General features: G+C 54.3%; 1 protein-coding gene across 4 annotated transcripts in view; it reads left to right on the top strand.

Moving 5' to 3' along the window:
- RFTN1 (raftlin, lipid raft linker 1) overlaps positions 1-18,928 on the top strand; it is a 225,572-nt gene that overhangs the window by 19,380 nt on the left and 187,264 nt on the right. For all 4 annotated transcript variants that reach the window (XM_002716182.6, XM_089332280.1, XM_051818491.3 and 1 more), the window contains exon 2: positions 6,488-6,640. In XM_002716182.6, coding sequence (XP_002716228.1) covers positions 6,496-6,640 — 145 coding nt within the window. In that variant the 5' untranslated portion in view covers positions 6,488-6,495. The remainder of the gene's footprint in view (positions 1-6,487; positions 6,641-18,928) is intronic.

Genomic DNA, 18,928 nt, shown 5'->3' with positions numbered 1-18,928 from the left:
GCCCTCTCGGGGGCCTCATGTTCAAGGTGCCTCTTGCAATGGTGGCTCCTGGCCCCTGAGTATGTCCAGGGACGCATCACTCATTAACATGACCCTGCACTTCCCATCTGCTGTTAACATTGTCCCCAGAATCATGAGCGCTTATGTCCACATGAAAAACCTCTGTGCAGATGTTTGTAACCACTGGATGCATAATCGGTGAGCATTGGAAGCAGCCCAGATGCCCTTCAAAGGATGAATGGCTTACAACAGGGCCCTGAACACAGGTGAACCTGGACAGCTGCTTCCACCCTGGAGGCGGTAGGCCGGGCTCAGCTGGAGCAGGCACAGAGTATAAGCACCGCTGGTGTACAGGAACCGCAGTAGCACCGGAGGCAGCGGGAGCTGCTGTTTAGCTCAGGAGTCTCGGCTTGTCCCTGCTCCCTGTGGCGTGTGCGGCTTGCCCGAGCAAGAGGCACCATGTCCGATGGCTGGCAGACTGGTGCTGGCCGTCAGTTCCTCCCCACCGGGGCCTCTCTTTGAGCTGCTTGCACTCCCTCGTGGCATGGTGGCTGAATTCCAAGAGCAGGCATCTCCAAGAGTGAGGAAGGAGATGTTCCCAGCTTCTCAGGGCGTGGCTCCAGGATTCGGTGCTGTGTCCTTCTGTCACATTCTGCTGCTTAAACAGGCAGAGACCAAATTCAGGGGGAGAGATGTAGACCCGACTTCTCAATAGAAGTGGGGTCATCAGAGAATTTCAGCCTCCCAGCTAGGATGCCTCTTGGATGCTCGCTGCATTTTGGAGTGCCCGGGTTTGAGTCTTGTCTTTGTTCCCAATTCTAGCTTTCTGCTTATGTACCTCCTGGGAGGCAGGCGATGGCTCATCTACTTGGGTGCCGCAGCCTACATGGGAGACCCGGATTGAATTTCTGAATGCCCGGATTGAATGCCCTGGCCATTGTAGGCATTTGAGGAAATAAAGCAGCAGAGGGGAAGGCGTTGTGGCACAGTAGGTTAAGACTCTGCCTGCGGTACCAGCATCCCATATGAGCATCAGTTTGTGTCTCAGCTGCTCCTCTTCTGCTCCAGCTCTCTGCTGTGGCCTTGGAAAGCAATAGAAGTCGGCCCAAGTGCTTGGGCCCTTGTACCCGTGTGGGAGACCCAGAAGAAGCTCCTGGCTCCTGGCTCCTGGTCGGCCCAGCTCTGGCCTTTGTGGCCATTTGGGGAGTGAGCCAATGGATGGAAGACCTTTTTCTCTGTATCTCCCTCTCACTGTCTGTAACTGCCTCGCAAATGAATAAAATCTTTAGGGGCTGGCGCCTTGGCTCACTTGGTTAATCCTCCTCCTGTGGTGCCAGCATCCCATATGGGCGCCAGGTTCTAGTCCTGGTTGCTCCTCTTCCAGTCCAGCTCTCTGCTGTGGCCCAGGAGGGCACTGGAGGATGGCCCAAGTCCTTGGGCCCCTGCACCTGCATGTGAGACCAGGAGGAAGCACCTGGCTCCTGGTTTTGGATCCAGCTGTAGTGCCCATTTGGGGAGTGAACCAATGGAAAGAAGACCTTTCTCTATCTCTCTCTTTCACTGTCTATAACTCTACCTGTCAAATAAAAAAAATAAAAATAAATATTAAAAAAAATATCCAACAGATGAAGGCTCTTGGTTTTTCTGTCACTCTGCCTCTCAAATAAATAAATTTTAATGTTTATTTTAATTTTATTTATTTGAAAGGCAGAATGACAGAAAGGTCTTCCATCTGCTGGTTCATTTCCCAACTACCTGCAGTAGTTGGGGCTGGGGGGCCAGCACTGTGGCATAGCTGGTAAAGCTGCCGCCTGCAGTGCCAGCATCCCATGTGGGCACCATTTTGGGTCCTGGCTGCTCCACTTTCAATCCAGCTCTCTGCTGTGGCCTGGGAAGGCAGTGGAAGATGGCCCGAGTGCTTGGGCTCCTGCACCCACGTGGGGGACCCGGAAGAAGCTCCTGGATTCGGATTGGCACAGCTCCAGCTGTTGTGGAACACCAGCCATTGTGGCCATTTGAGGAGTGAACCAGCAAATGAAAGACCTCTCGCTAGTTGCCTCTGCCTCTCTGTAACTCTGCCTTTCAAATAGATAAATAATTAAAAAAAAAAAAAAAAGAGTTGAGGCTGGGCCAGGTTGAAGCCAGGAGCTGGGAACTTCCTTCAGGTCTCCCATGTGGTTGGCGGGGACCCAAGTACTTGAGCCATCACCTGCTGCCTCCCAGGGTGTGCATTAGCAGGAAGCCAGATTACAAGCGGAGCCAGAGCACAAGTGACTTTGCAGGATAAACTGGCCTCAGATGCACGCACACACCACACGCGTTCTGTTGTTTCCATTCAGAAGACTTGATGGCTGCTGTATGGAGGATTTTGTGTTTTCCCTTATTCCAGCTTAGCATCACTGCTAGAGGTGTTTCAGTACACCTGTAGGGTAGCTTTTGTTTTGTTTTACTTTTGAACTTTTCTGAAAAGGGAAAGTCCATAGATGAAGAAGCAGATGACTTAGTGGATCAGTGAGTTGTCGCAGACAGAGCACACGGGTGTGTAACCTGTTTCCAGATAAGAAATGGCAGGACTGGAACCCAGGAGCCCTAATGCTCCTACGTGGCCACTGTTCGCCCACACAACACTGGACATGAGCGCTGCCTGTTTTGGAGCTGTATGTGAGGGGAGTCAGGATGGATTCTGTTGTCTCTGCCTACCCCTCTCCCACTCCTTCATTCCTCTTTTTTTATTTTTATTTTTTTATTTATTTGACAGGCAGAGTTACAGACAGTGAGAGAGAGAGAGAGAAAGGTCTTCCTTCAGTTGGTTCACCCCCTAAATGGCCTCTATGGCCGGCGCTGCGCTGATCCGAGGCCAGGAGCCAGGTGCTTCCTCCTGGTCTCCCTGCACCCTGCAGGTGCAGGGCCCAAGGACCTGGGCCATCCTCCACTGCCTTCCTGGGCCACAGCAGAGAGCTGGACTGGAAGAGGAGCGACCGGGACTAGAACCTGGTGCCCATATGGGATGCCGGCGGTGGAGGATTAACCAAATGAGCCACGGCACTGGCCCTCCTTTTTATTTTGACGTTTGTTCCCGTTGCTCTGTGAGATCGTAGTTTCTGTATTTTCTTGCTGTATAACTTGTGTGTGACTATTTTTTATTTGAAAGATAGAGTTATGGAGAGAGGTAGAGACGGAGAGGTCTTCCAACTGCTGGTTCAGTCCCCAAATTGCTGTAATGGCCAGAGCTGAGCTGATCCAAAAGCCAGGAGCCAGGAGTTTCTTCCTTGACCCCTACATGGGTGCTGGGGCCTAAGTACTTGAGCCATCCTCTGCTGCTTTCCCAGGCACATTAGCAGGGAGCTGGATTGGAAGAGGAGCAGCCAAGACTCGAACCGGCACCCATATGGGATGCCAGCGCTGCAGGCCAAGGCTTTAACTTGCTGTACCACAGCACCCGCCCCTGTCATAAGTGTCGGATGCCTGTATGAGCACATTTCTGGTGATATTTACCGAGGAGAGGGATTTCTGGGTCGCAGGAGGGATGTGCGTTCCCCTTCGCTACCTCTGCCAGTTTTCCTAAGTGGTTGTAAACCAGTTTACACTTTCACCAGTGGTGCGGGGGGATTTCATCTGGTTCACACCTTGCTGACACTTAGGATTGCCAGTTTTTTTTTTTTTTTTAAGCTGTTCTGGCCTGTGTGTGTTAGCATCTCGTGGTGGTCGTCCTGGTGTTCCCCACGCGAGGTGAAGTTGAGCTGCTTTTCCTGAGAGCCTTCGTGTATCCCGGCTTGCGGAGTGCTTGCCCAGGCCTGTCCCCGGTTGGCTGTCAGCTGGTCTGTCTCTTCCTCATGGACTGGTAGGAGTTCTTTGATTGATTGTGACTGCACGTGCCTTGTGGAGCGACTGCTACGGTGTGCAGGGGCCGTGCACACGCACGCTGGCTCACGAGAGCTGGCGCTGGCAGCTCTACCCCAGCTCAGTCTTCACTGACAGAAATCACCCCGATGGCTTGAAACCTTGCCTGGAGGACGGTGTTTACGCCACAGGAGCTGGACTTCCCGCTTCTGGGAGAGCCGGCTCGGATAGGCACGCGGCAGATTTCGTGCTACATGTAGTGTGTTTTGAGGAACAGGAGTTTCTAATCTTCTTGCAGTGCGCTCTATCAGGGTCTCCCTCCGTGGTTAGCACGCACGTGTCCTGTTGGAGCCGTCTTCGTGTATGCGACCAGACAAGCCCTCTGGGTGTTAAATGGCTCCTTTACTTCCGTGGTCCCTGCAGGTGCAGCTCTGCCACGTGCAGTGGGAAAGGTGGATCTCCAGGCTGAGTGGGGACCTGAGTCCCGTCCTTGCTCCGACCAGCAAGTAGTGGCAGGGATGGGCTCGGGAGGCGGGGCAGGGGGCCGCCATGGTCTGATTCTCGAGCACCCGGCTCTCTGACCCCTCCCTTCGCCTCTTGCCCCCTGTCCAGCCATGGACAGAAGCTGCCTGCACTTGCCTTTCATGCCCCTGTGCCTCTCCTCTTGTTGGGCTCTCTGTAGCTGTTCACACACTCACACGTCCCAACGCGGGCAGCAAAGCCTGCCTCGGATGCCCTCTGCAGGCCCCCCCCCCCCCCCCCCCCCCCGCCGCGTGCCTGCCTTGGGTGGTGGTATGCAGGTCCCACCTCTGCAGCAGGTGCAGCTCCCGCAAGGCAGAGCCGAGACCGCACTGGACGACCGTCCCTGCTGATGCTCTGCCCATGGCGGACATGCAGTGACGAGTCGGGGCCAAGTGTGTGTGTGGGGGGCTGTTGGGCTGTCTGTGCACCTGTTGTGGTGGCCGTCACGGTGCTCCTGTCCCCAGCTTCCCTGGTCCCAGCCTCGCCATCCGTTTCTCTTCTGCTCTGTCCCAGCCAGTCTGCCTGCCTCTCAGCCGTTCTCTGCGGAGCCTCTGTGCATATCAGCTCTTCTGTCTGCAGCACCAAGTAATCAGGCCGTGCAGCTTGCACATCAATCATGTCTGCCCTGACCCTTTGGACACTCATGTTCCCTTATGAAGGCCTAAGTAAGCCTTCCTGTTCCTCTCCGTTCTTTCAGTCTCGGCTTTTAATTATTGAGAAGCGTAGCCTGGCTGCGGCTGTACCGCCCATCCCCTCCCCAGCCCTCTCCCTCCCCTGCCCCATGCCCCTGTTGCTTTTTCAAGGTTCCCTTTGTTTTTTCTGGAGCCGGCCAGGTCACCTTAGGAAGCTGGGAACCTCGAGAGTGGATCGAGCCAAAGGAAGTCCTTATTTCTGAAAGGAAGCGGTCGCCGCGTTTCTGTGTGTGATATTCTTGGCCAGTTAAGATTTTTCTGAACCGTGTTCCGATGGCAGGGCTGGTACCCCGAGGAGGGGGTGGTGGTGGTGGTGACCTTGGGGATGCAGAAGGAGACCTCTGCCTTGCACGAACATCGCACTGCCCAAGTAAACAGAGAACCTTCTCCAGTGCTTGCTCAGCAGGGCTGGACGCCCAGCCCGTGTTGTTTTCCGATTTCCGCGTTTTCTTTCCACACTGAAGCCGCAGAGCTTTGCTCTAATGCACAAGCATTTCTGCTTCCAATTTCTCCGGCCCTGCCATTAGCGTGCAGTCAGTTTTCATTTCGGTCTGAAATGACTAAGGACGCGGCAGCAGCCTATTATTTCCTGCTGTTGGGGCCGAACGAGGAGAGAAGGGGGACTCCTCCACCAGGCCCGTAAAGACGCCGCCGTGGTCTGCAGCGGAGGGCTGTGCGTGGACGTTGCCGTCTGTGAGCAATTACTGTTGCACGGCCTCTGTAGAGTTTGCGAATGTGACAACAGCTTCATTCGCAGCCCCACCGCGGGGAATCCGCTCCTTCCTTGCCCACCGGCTGACACCCTCAGGCCTGGAGCGCCTTTGAGACTTTTTTTTTTGCAAAAAAACAAAAATCATTTATTTATTTGAAAGGCAGAGTTACAGAGAGAGAGAGAGAGAGAGGGAGGTCCTCCATCCACTGGTTCACTTCCCAAATGGCTGCAACAGCCAGGCCAAAGTCAGGAGCCAGGAGCTTCATTCAGGTCTCCCACGTGGGTGGCAGGGGCCCGAGCACTTGGGTCGTCTTTTGCTGCTTTCCCAGGCCATTAGCAGGGAGCTGGATTGGAAGTGGAGCAGCCAGGACTTAGTGATGCCCGTATGGAATGCTGGTGTGGCAGGCTGTGGCTTAACTGGCTACACCACAATGCTGGCCCCTGAGATCCCTTTAAATCGCGGGTACAGAATACAGTGGGGTGGAGGTGCTCTTGGGTGTTGTTTGCCTCCGATGGGGACAAAGGATACAAAACAGGCAGCCTTTGGGCATCAGGTAAGCGCCACGGTGGGGGTGCTGGTGACGGGGTCGTCCCAGGCCAGCATGGGTGCCGAGCGTGGAGCCACGTCACCTGCGCTCTGTGGGCCTTCCCTACCGCGGTGGTCAGAAGCGGAATCTCAGAAATCAACATCACCCCCTCTCTGCTTCCCCTTGGCCGGCAGCTGTCGCGATGGGCTGCGGACTGAACAAGTTGGAGAAACGGGACGAGAAGCGGCCTGGGAACATCTACTCGACCTTGAAGAGGCCGCAGGTGGAGACCAAGATCGACGTGGCCTATGAGTACCGCTTCCTGGAGTTCACCACGCTCAGCGCCGGTGAGTGCGGGCTCCCGGGGACAGGAGGGCAGGTGGGTGGGCGGGGGGGGGGGCTGGGAGCAGCTGGGAAGGGTGGGCTTGTGTGAAGTAGATGCTCGCGAAGGCCCAGGCTCTGAAGGGACAGCTCCCTTGTTACAGGGGAGCCGCAGATTCAAGTGATAGGGAAAGAGGGGGTTCGAAGGTCCCCAGGTCCTAGAAATGATAGATGCTTGAGGAGGTGGAGACACCAGCCACCTGCTCTGCCCATGACACAGTGTCCACGTGCATTGAATTGTCATTCTGCACCCCATACACATGTCCAAGTAGCACATATCAATTCAAAATGAACAAATGAATTATAACCAATAAAACCACATCTAAGCCAGGGTGTCTGCCTGGCTGAGCTGAATCGGGCCCACAGGCCGGCGAGTGTGCACACTGCTCACAGCAAGCCCGGCGGGAAAAGGAAGGTTTTTCCTTATCTCCTCGTATTCACCTGCTGCCCACCAGCACCTGCTCATTGTCCACTGCCCTTCGCAAGGGCTCATCTGTCGGGCCTTGCCCTCCTGAGCCAGAGGAAGTCCTGGTCATCCACCACACCCAGTGCCCAAGGTCTGAGGGCACAGGGAATGGCCCTGGGGTGCCTGGCAAAAGGGGGTGTCCACGGAGCGCCCAGAGCATTTGCTGAAATGCTAACCGTGTGCAGCCAAGTGCCTGCCTGGCTGCCTGGAGCTTCATGCCTGGTGGGAGAGAGGACTCACGCCCCCAGAGAGAAGAGCGCAGGAAGTGGTAACCCTAAGCTGGGCAAGCTGTGCAGGGCCCCAGGGCGTTGGGGATGCAAAGTGGGGACCGTGTCACCGAGACCTCGTAAGCGCTTTTCCCCAGGGCTTTGGGGTCTATTTTCAGCTTCTGTGGACAGGAGCAGAATGAGCGGGGACAGCCCCTGTGCTCGTGGGTCGAGTCCTGGCTGTGCGTTGGAGTAACTGCGTGCGTTACTGAGCCGCTCAGCTCATGCTCGCATCTGTGAAGTGAGCACGTGAGAGCCCGCCTCCTAGGGCGGTCGTGAAGATGAGAAGGGGGAGTGTCTGTGAAGCTGGCACATAGTAGGGCTGCTGGAATGGCTGCACACAGTAGGGGCTGCCGGTGTCTCCGTCTTCCACCTCCTCCCTGTCATTTTCATCTTTCTTGTCTTTCTCCCCTCCTCCTCCTCCTGTTAATCTTGCAGCCACGGTCCCCATACTGAGGATGCCCCTGCTTCTCCGCCCTGAGAAAGGCGGGCAGCTGGGCGTCTCTGCAGGGTCCCCTGTGTCTCCCGATTAGAAGCATGCCTGAGCCCAGCAGGGCCCCACAGCGAGGCCTGGCGGCTTCCCCATCGGGGGCTTCCTGTTGTGCCCAGCGTGACTCATATTCCCAGCATGCTCTCAGACACCCAGGCTGCGCGCCTTTGGCGTCTGTGACCACGCCTCCTCTTCGCCCACAGCTTCCTTTCTGTCCCCCAAACCAAGTGCCACCTTGTCTGACATGCTTCTGACACAGCGAATGTGGCGAGATCGAGGGTGCTGGGCATTGGAGGGTGACAAAGGGACATCCTGGGACAAGGATGGGGACAGGCGCTGAATGCCGACTGTCGGGTGATCCTTCTTCCTCTTCTGTGTCGGGATTGTGTTTCTCTTAGGCCTGGGAAAGGCGACTGGGCCTCTGGGAACACACGCTCGCCCTGCTTGGCCCCCTGCACCTCCTGTTTTCTCCTGCGCTCTGGGGCAGCGTCCCCACACGGCTTCCCCTGCACTGTTCCTTCTTTCCTGGGATTCTCCTCCTGCCCATTAGGAGGAGCTAGGACAGCCTTGGGGAGACTCGCTGCCGGCCTCCGGACTCCCACCCTGTACTGCTTCTGCTCAGAGCCCTCGGTGCCCCCACGGCAGCCTGAGTGGTTCCAGCCTCCCTGTTGTGCCTCACTCTCCTGCTGTGCCTCACTCTCCTGCCATTTGTCTTTTGTGTTCTGCGGCTTCAGCCTTGCGGTTGCCTGGGCCCCCAGGCCTCCTCTTCTGCCTGAAAGTCCCATGCAGAGAGCGCCGTGGCTGGTTTTCCGAATTCCTTTCTTTCTGCGGCTTTCTCTGTCCATGCATTCAGTTTCGGCCTCCCCACCAGGCCCCCATCTCTTTCTTTTCTTGATGTTCTCCATCGCACTTCTTCCTGCATAAGGGGCCGGGTATTTTGCTCACTGTTGTTTTTTATCCCCCCCCCCCGCCCCGCTTTATCTTTGCTGTCTGCCTTCCTCCATTAAAAGGCAGAATCTCTTTCCGTAAGTATAAGCATCGTGTTTGATTCTCTTTTGGACCCCCACTGCCCGGACTGTGCCTGGCACTTAATAGATCATCAGGAAGTGATTATTGAGCGAATAGTCTGCACGTATTTTTGTACCTGCTTTTCTTGTGACTCGGTGGACTGTGCCCTGTGCCCCGTCGTCTGTATGTTCTAGAAGCGTGATTTAGTGGCTGTGAGTGATTTAATCACTCGGTGGGCCGTAATTTATTTAGCGGTCTCCTCTTATTGAACATTTAAGTTATTTCGGGCTGTAGGCTGTTGTAAATAATGTTGCGATAAGCAGTGTTGTACATAAATCTCCGGGCACATTTCTGATCATTTCCTCAGGAATTGCTGACTTGAGGGATGTGGACGTCACGGCTCTTGATAAATGGCCACACTGCTGCCCTCTAGATAGGACCTGTTTGTGCGGAGCGACTCCTGGAGATGTGGAGCAGGCGCTCAGGGCTTTCTGCTGCTTGGCCTTGGCCTCGCCGGCCTCGCCCTCTGTGCCCTGGAGGACCGGGGGGCCGTGGCCGTGGCATCGCCTGCTGCCCCCAGGCCCTTCCCTCCAGCTGCTTTGCTTTAGCACAGACCCCCACCTCACTCCTGCCGGGCCCCCATGCCCCTGGACTGTGATCCCGTCAGAACTCCTCCCTTCTGCACGCCTGTGGTTCGTCTATCCCAGCCTTGTGGCACTTTCATTCTGCCATACGTTGGACCTCTGTGTGCCTCCTTCAGGGCAGACTCCGAGTCGTGTTCCTCTTGCTGCTCGTCTTCCTTGCTCACGCCTTCTAGCCGGGAAGAGCTGTCCTAAGCAGTGGGGTCCTGGGACACCCGGAAGCAGGTGTCACGTCTGCCCGTGCGTCTTCCGGGCGGCCTCTTGAGTTGTCCCCGGTGGTTCCAGTGCGACCCTTGTTTCTTGCTCCAGAATGCAGCTGACGTTAGCCGAGTACCAGTTTCTGTGATGGGACATCGTCTCCTGACCTCGTTTTTATTTTTTTCCTAGCATAATTGAAGTACAGTTGAAGTATCCTATATCAAGCACCCTGTTTAACGTGTTCAAATCCACGAGACCATTGCCACAACAAGGCTCAGGGCAGACAGCGGTTGGGCACAGCAGTTAGGCCACTGCTTGGGGTGCCCGTATCCCACATCAGAGTGCTTGGTTCAAGTCCTGGCCCTAACTCCTACTCAGCTCCTGGCTAATATGCACCCTGAGAAGGCAGGGGATGGTGGCTCAACTACTCACGCCCCCTGCCACCCCTGTGGGAGACTCAGCTTGAGTTCGGGCTCCTGGCTTTGGTCTGGCCCAGCCCTGGCTGTTGTGGGCATCTGGCGAGTGAACCAGCAGGTGGACGATCTCTCCCCCTCCTTGCTCTCTCTGTCCGCCTCTCAAGTAGAATGAAAATAAATAAATGATAATTTTTTTTAAAGAAAGAGACAGCAATTCTATTCCTCAAAGCTTCCTCAGGCCCCTTGCTTCAGGCCGTCTCTTCTCCAGCCCCCTATCCACGCATGGCCACTGATCTGCTTCCTGTCTCTGAACTTACTTTTCTAGAGTTGTTTATAGATGCAGTCACGTAGCGTGGCCTCTCTCTGGTCTGGCTGTGTTCATTCACATTTTGCGATTCCTTTGGTGTCACTGTGGTGCGTTCGTCCCCATCATATTGCACAGTTGTATCCCACTGTGTAGAAATGCCGCAGCTGGTTTTTCCACTCATCTGCTGGTGGACATTTGGGTCATTTCCCATTTGGGGCTGTTACTAGTCCTGCTGCTGTGTGTATTCACCTCTCTGTGGCGTCACCTTACCTTGCAGTAGCCCGGTGAGTTCTCCTTCGTGTAGATGAGGAGACATTTGCTCAGTCTACTAACTTGGCATAAGACGCAGCGCTGGGGAGCGAGGAGCCAGGAGTCTTGGGTGTCAGTGCTCTTGTGTCTTTTTTTTTTTTTTTTTTTTGACAGGCAGAGTGGACAGTGAGAGAGAGAGACAGAGAGAAAGGTCTTCCTTTGCCATTGGTTCACCCTCCAATGGCCGCTGCGGCTGGCGCGCTGCGGCCGGCACACCGCGCTGATCTGATGGCAGGAGCCAGGTACTTATCCTGGTCTCCCATGGGGTGCAGGGCCCAAGGACTTGGGCCATCCTCCACTGCATTCCCTGGCCACAGCAGAGAGCTGGCCTGGAAGAGGGGCAACAGGGACAGAATCCGGCGCCCTGACCGGGACTAGAACCCGGTGTGCCGGCGCCACAGGTGGAGGATTAGCCTAGTGAGCCGCGGTGCCGGCCGCTCTTGTGTCTTATAAACTGCACGATGCTGGACAAATAGGTATTGGCACCAGTCAGGACATCCTTCTTAGACAAGCTGTGCTGTTGTATATAGGGCATAAAAATATTCCCCTCCGGCAGGCAGAGCGAGTTGGCAACTGAGTAAGATCCAGCAGCCATCACCTCCCCGCAGAGATACCGATTTTTTTAAAGAATATTTATTTATTTGTTTGAAAGGCAGCGTTGTAGAGATAGGTGCAGAGAGAAAGAGAGAGAGAGAGAGAGAGGGAGAGAGAGATCTTCTTTCTGCTGGTTCACTCCCTAGATGGCCGCAATGGCTGGAGCTGGGCCCATCCAAAGCCAGGAGCCAGGAGCTTCTTCCAGGTCTCCCACACAGGTGCAGGGGCCCAAGGACTTGGGCTATCTTCTGCTGCTTTCTGATGTCACAGCAGAGAGCTGGATTAGAAGTGGAGTAGCCCAGCCTCGAACTGGCGCCCATATGGGATGGCATGCTGTCACTGCAGGTGGCAGCTTTACCTGCTACGCCGCCACAGCTCCGGCCCCGAGATACCGATTTTAGCGGCTGTTTGTGCACCAGTACACTTCATGGGGGCTGCAGAAGCCAGGTGAGAGACCACAGCGCCTGGATTTCGTTTATTAATAAGGAAAAAAGCCTCGAAGAAGGCAGGAAGGAAAGAGTTGCAACATCAGCCGGATCCCAGCTCCAGTCAGCACAGGTGGAGAGAGATAACCTCCTGTGTGGGAAAAGGAGAGGGAATTCAGTCCAGGCCTTGTGACCATGCCTGGGGCTAGACCTGGTATGTAAAACCCAGTGCTGAGCAGAGCCCCGGAGCCTCTGCCCCCGAGCCCGTGCCCACAGCCTGAGCCCCCGGAAGCTGGGTAGCCCGGTGGCCAGGCTGCCCCCACTGGACTCCCCCACCCTCAGGAAGACTCCATTGACTGGGCTGTGGGCACAGGACCAGGTGTCACAGAGCAGGGAGACGCACGAAGACCTGTGGAAAAGGGAGTTAAGCAGGCAGCATCCGCCGTGGGCCCTCCAGGTGCCCCTCAGCCAAGAGGAACTTTGTGAGGACAGCCCTCGGCAGTCCCCACTCGGCCATGGCCGTGAGATGTTTACCACTGGACAACCCCGTGGCCCTCGCAGGTCCTGAGCCCAGTCTGGGGAGCTGCCGGGTCACCACACTGCTGCGCCCAGAGCCCAGCCCCTGTGTGCCCTCCTCCTGCTGGCCGGGCTCTTGCCACACAGCCTCATCCCAAGACTCTGCCCACCTGGGGTGCTGGGAAGCAGCCAGGAACCCCTGCCCTGGGAAGAACCCTGAGGCTCAACCTCAGAGGTGCCCAGAAGACAAGTGGCTCTGTCCACCACCTGCTGCCCTAGAAACACCCCAACAGCCCATCCTCGCACCCTCAGTCCTGGGGAGCAATTGGACAACCACTCCCGAGTATCCTGGTTCTCCCCCCCCCCCCCCCCGCCAAAGCCCAGAGAAATAAACAGGCGACTTCTTCACCCACCTGTGACCCAGTAAAGAGCTGAGCAGCTGTTCCTAAGGGGGTTGACCTGCTAAGACCCTCAGGAAGCAGTAGGGTGACCCAGCCATCCCCCTCTGGTGCCTAGAAGCAGGTGAGCATCCCGTTCTCAGGAGCTCAGCACACTGAGGCTGGAGAAGTGATGTTTGGCCCCAGCCACGCACAGTCTTGCCCAGGAAGCGGCCAGGCAGACCCCTTGAGCAGTTTGGTTCCCTGTGAAATTGCCTGTGCAGCCCGTGGACACTGGCAGGTGGCCCATCTGGGCACTATGTGGTGGCCCAGCCCTTGTGGTCCTCAGGTGCTGACACGGCACCCTTCCATGCCCCCAGCCACACTGCTATACTCTCCGGTGTCCACAGGTGTGGCCTTGCCTTTGTGGGACTGGTGGAAATGACGAGCACCTCTAACCTGTGCCCACAGCACAGTGGTCAGCACACCTGCCCAAGACAGCTGCATCCCAGCTGTCAGTGTTATCCTGCAACACCCACAGCGCAGGCCACTGAGACACTCAGACAATACTACTGTTTCTTCCAGCTACAGAAGCTATGTGGACGCTATGTTAAAGCATCCATATGGAACCAAATCTAAGCAGCACTCAGGACATATCCTAGTAGAATGTCTTACTACGAAAGCCACTCTATACAATTGGTAGAGCAACTCACCCACAAGGTGCACAAAAGTCAGTATTAGGACAAAGATGTATAAGAAAAACAGAGTGACCTGATGCTTCAAAAGGAACGTAGCAACTCTGTGATGACAGATCCCAGAGAGCTGGAAATCAACAAACTGGAAGATGATGCTGTCCAAGGGGCTTAATGAGACATTAGAGAATACAAGCAGAGAATTCAGCAAAATTAAGAAGATAATTCATGACGTGAATGAGAACTTCAGCAGAGAGAGGGAGAGCACGAGAAGGAACCAAACAGAAATATTGGAGCTAAAGAACTCAATGAAGAAAATGAAAACAGTTGAGAACCTGAATAGCAGAATTGAGAAAGAGTTTCTGAGCTTGGAGACAGTTCTTTTGAGATAATCCAATCAGATTTTTAAAAGGAAGGGAAAATTTAAAAAGAATGAAGCAGCCTGCAGTTGGTGTTTTCCTCGTTGTGAGACAGTGCGGGGACACGTGCATCCGTGGAGCAGAGCCTGGGTTGGATTCCTTCAGTGGCGATGGCTCAAGTATTGGGTCCCTGCCACTCACGTGGGATACTTGGATTGGCTCTTGGCTTTGTCCTGGCCAAGCCCTGGGTGAATGGGCATTTGGAGAGTAAACGTGGTTAAGAGAACTCTCTCTCTTTCTCTCTCTGTTTGTTTCTTCAATAAATAAAATAGATTGCAATATTTTAAAAAAGAATGAAGAGAGCCTTTGGGACATATAGGACACCATTAAATGAGCAAACATCGTGTTATGGGTTTTCCAGAAGACATGGAGTAGGAAAAAGGCATAGAAAACCTATTCAGTGAGATACTTGCCAGAACTTTGCAAGTTGTGGGGAAGATACAGACATCTAGGTCCTGGAAGCCCAGAGGAGCCCTAATTTGGCTGAGAAAGATGATATCTGAGATGTATTACAGTTCAGCTGTCAAAATACAAGACAGAGAGTTCTAAAAACACCCCAAGAAGAGCAATAATGCTTATTAGGGAATTCCCGTGAGATTATCGGCAGCTTTCGCGGCAGAAACCTTACAGTCCAAGAGAGAATGGGGTGAAGTATCCCAAGTCCTCAAAGGGGAGCATTGCCAGCCAGGAATACCCAACACCCAGCCCAGCTGCCCTTCGGAGATGAAGGAGGACCAATGACTCATCATGGCAAGTGGAAACTAAAGGAATTCGCCTACAGCAGGCTGGCCCTTTAAGAAATGCTTAAGGGAGTCCTTTGCTGAAGGTCATGATGAAATGAATAGAAGTGCGAATCTCAGTGGTAAAGCAGATACGAAAGAGAGAGGGGAAAAATCTAGTGCTTTGAATTTTTCTGGATTTGATTTGCTGTGTAGTTATAGCATTTGCTCAACCGTATTAATTGTGATTAGAGTCTCATGAATTATTATTTATTTTTATTCACTTGAAAGGGGAGAGAGAAAGAGAGATCTTTCTATCCACTGGGGTTCAGCAGCTGGGGCCAGGCCAAGTTCTGCTCTGTGGGTGGCGGGGACCCAGGTACTTGAGCCACCATGTACTGCCTCCCAGGGTGTGCAGTAGAGGAAACTGGACTGGACAGAGGAAGGACTCTATCCTGGGCACTTTTTTTTTTATTTATTTATTTATTTATTTATTATTTTATCTTTTTGACAGGCAGAGTGGACAGTGAGAGAGACAGAGAGAAAGGTCTTCCTTTGCCGTTGGTTCACCCTCCAATGGCCGCTGCGGCCGGCGCACCACGCTGATCCGAAGGCAGGAGCCAGGGCTTCTCCTGGTCTCCCATGTGGGTGCAGGGCCCAGGCACTTGGGCCATCCTCCACTGCACTCCCGGGCCACAGCAGAGAGCTGGCCTGGAAGAGGAGCAACCGGGACAGAATCCGGTGCCCTGACCGGGACTAGAACCTGGTGTGCCGGCGCCACAGGTGGAGGATTAGCCTAGTGAGCCGCGGCGCCGGTTTATTCTGGGCACTTTGACGGGGGATGTGGGCGCCCCCAGTGGCAGCTTCACCTACTATACCACAACATCTGCCTGTCTACTGGTTTTGGTATCATGATTGGCCTTTTTTTTCCTAATATTTTATTTATTAATTTGAGAGGTAGAGTTACAGACAGTGAGGGAGAGAAAGGTCTTTTGCTGGCTAACTCCCCAAATGGCCGCAATGGCCAGAGCTGAATTGATCTGAAGCCAGAAGCCAGGAGCTTCTTCTGGGTCTCCCACGTGGGTGCAGGGGCCCAAGGACTTGGGCCATCTTCCACTGCTCTCCCAGGCCATAGCAGAGAGCTGGATCGGAAGAGGAGCAGCCAGGACTCTAATCGGTGCCCTTATGGTGTGCCAGTGCTGCAGGCAGAGGGTTCACCTACTGCACCACATCACAGCCTTCCCCCCCCCCCCCCATAAGATTTATTTCTTTGAAAGACAGACTTACAGAAAGATCTTCCATCTTCTGGTTTATTCTTTAAATGGCCACAACAGCTGCGACTGGGCCAGGCCGAAGCCAAGAGCCTGGAACTCCCTCTAGATCTCCCATATGGGTGGCAGGAGCCCAAGCACTTGGGTCATCTTTCCTCCACTGCTTTTCCCGGGTCATTAGTAGGGGGCTGTATGAGAAGTGATTTAGCTAGGCTCGAACTGCTACCTGTATTGGATGCTGGCAGGACGGGTGGTAGCTTAACCCACTATGCCACAATGCCGGTTCCATGTTGGTGTTTTATTTTTATTTTGTGACAGGCAGAGTGGACAGTGAGAGAGAGAGACAGAGAGAAAGGTCTTCCTTTGCCGTTGGTTCACCCTCCAATGGCCGCCGCGGCCGGCGCACTGCGCTGATCTGATGGCAGGAGCCAGGTACTTATCCTGGTCTCCCATGGGGTGCAGGGCTCAAGCACTTGGGCCATCCTCCACTGCACTCCCTGGCCACAGCAGAGAGCTGGCCTGGAAGAGGGGCAGCCGGGAGAGAATCCGGCGCCCCGACCGGGACTAGAAACCGGTGTGCCGGCGCTGCAAAGCGGAGGATTAGCCTAGTGAGCTGCGGCGCCGGCCCATGTTGGTGTTTTAAACTGAATTGGAAACCAGTGGATCTGTCTGTATTTTCTGAAAGATGTATTATTGTGCTGTATTTTCTTTAAATGTTTAGCAGAACTCACCAGTGAAAGTATTAAGGCCTTCATTTATCTCTCAGGGAGGAATTAAAGAAATGAATTCAGTTTCCTAAGTGTATATGGAACTATTCAAAGATTTTTTTTCTTTATATATCAGTCTCCTGAATTTTTGTTTTTGAAGAAACATGCACATCACACATAAATTGTTGGGGTAAAATTGTTTAACATTCTTAATAGTCTGTGTCTCTCGATGTTTTCTTCATAGAAACCAAACAGGGACCAATGTTAAGGTGCCGTGGGTTAAGGCGGTGCTTGCCTTAACTGATTTGTGTCCTGGCTGCTCCACTTCTGATGCAACTCCCTGCTAATGGCCCGGAAAAAGCAGTGGAAAATGGCCCAGGGTTTGGGTCTCTGCACTCATGTGGGAGACCCACGTGAAGCTCCTGGCGTCAGCCTGGCCTGGCGTTGGCTGTTGGAGCCATCTGGGGAGTGAACCAGCGGATGGAAGACCTCTGTCTTAACTCTGCCTTTCAAACAAATAAATAAATCTTTAAAATATCTTTAAAATAAAAGGATTTATTTATTTATGAAAGGCAGAGAGAGAGAGAGAGAGAGAGAGATTTTCTATCCACTGGTTTATCCCCTGAAGGCTGCAATGGCTGGGACTGTGCCAAGCTGAAACCAGGAGCCAGGAACTGAGTGGCAGGAGGCCGAGCTCTTGGGCCATCCTGCACTGCCTTCCTAGGTGCATCAGCAGGGATTGGACTTGAACTGATGTTCTTATGGGATGCTAGCATTCCAGCCGCGGCTGAACCCCCTGCGCCACAATGCAGGCCCCTTAAATGTGCTTATTTCTCCTGGAGAAGATGCTTATCTGACTTGTAAGCAAATACCATCAGAGGAGAGTTGTCGGCCCATGCCTGCCTGGTGACGAGGGCAGGAAGGTGACCGAAGGTACCTCTCAACAAATCAGAATCAGAGTCAGCAGTGTTTTGTGCGTCCCGTGCCCGAAGCTTGGTGCCCTCCTGGAGGCTGTTGGAACATACAGCCTCACTTGTCAGGCTGGCAGAGGCAGAGAGCGGCAGGAACCTCACAGTGAGGGACTTAAGCTGCCAGAACTCTCAGTTCTGGGTGATTTGATCGGGTCTTAAATTTTCAATTAAGTCTGGTCCCCGAGGGATGAACCTGCCCTTTGGTGGTTTTTGTCCCAGACAGGGGTCCATAAAGCATCACAGTTTCTGCAAAATAGGGCCTCATTATCCCTTTTATGTGTGCATTTTGCCAGTTTCTGTGCGCCAGGCCGCTCTGACAGCACCTGAAGCTGCCTGCGTGTGCGTGTTCAGTGCTGGGCACTGTTGGCGCCGTGAGGCCGGTGCCCAGGGCTTGAACACTGCTTGAACAGTCTGGTCCTGCCCGTCCATCGCAGGAGCCACGAACCCATGCCTGTTAGATAACGTCATCAATTAAAATAAAAAGGGTTCCGTTCCTTTATTGCTGTGTCACTTTTCTAGCACTCAGCAGCCACGTGTGGCTCCTTCCTGGACCACGCAGAACTCCCACAGCCCCGGTGGGGGGGCGTTCTGACTCAGTTCCAGGTCCCAGCTGGCATCGGATTCAGGATAATGTACTGTTATCAGGAGTGTTTGCCCTGGGCTCATAGCAGATGTAGGGGGATGCTTTGTTGATTCCAGAAATACTGACTTGGGCCAGACGCTGCAGCCCGAGGACGTACATACATACAGGTGAGCGGCTCGGGAGGCGTCCTGGGTTGCCCTAGTCCTGCTCAGGCTGCTGTAATGAAATACCACAGACTGGGCGTGGTGACCAGCCTTCTCTCACAGTGCTGAAGGGACGAAGTCTCCCACCTGGAAATCCAGGAGCCAGCACGGCCCGGTTCTGGGGAGGGCTCTCCTCCTGGTCCTTGTCGCTGGGTCCTCACGTGGTGTCGGGTCAGGGGCCGGGTCGGGAAAGCAGGAGAGCTTGTGTGAGAGTTTGTGGGGACACTCGTCCCTCAGGGTAGTGCCCCAGCCTGAGACCTGATGGGACCTGAATTACTTCCTCCCTGCAAACAGTCACCCTGGGGGAGACACGACTCAGTCCACAGCACTGGTCCAATCTGCCGCCCTGGGTCGCTTCGACATCTCTTGACGGATGATCAGTCAGTGCCCGAGGCTGGAGGGGTGGTGACGCAGGGAGCGATGGCCGCCCCCAGTCTTGATGGAGGGGTGTGTGCCAAAGAATGTTGGAGAGCCACAGGTGGATTTGGAGTTAGCCAGGCAAAAAAATGGGTGGCAGAAGGTCATCTTTCCAGCCTGTGTGAAGGACCACGGCTTCAGGTCTGACTTTTTGTCATCTGGCCCCCCACCCCCACCCAGTTCTCCCCTGAGACCACACTCCACCCAGCTGAGCTGCCTGCAGCTTGCCGTGTGTGCAGTGTGGTCTCTAAGGGTGGGC

This window comes from Oryctolagus cuniculus, chromosome 4, assembly GCF_051225735.1.
Source record: "Oryctolagus cuniculus isolate XC-2025 breed Fujian yellow rabbit chromosome 4, ASM5122573v1, whole genome shotgun sequence".
Classification (NCBI taxonomy): Eukaryota; Metazoa; Chordata; class Mammalia; order Lagomorpha; family Leporidae; genus Oryctolagus; species Oryctolagus cuniculus.
Note: the sequence above shows the minus strand (reverse complement) of the source record. Positions and strands in the feature narration are given on the sequence as shown.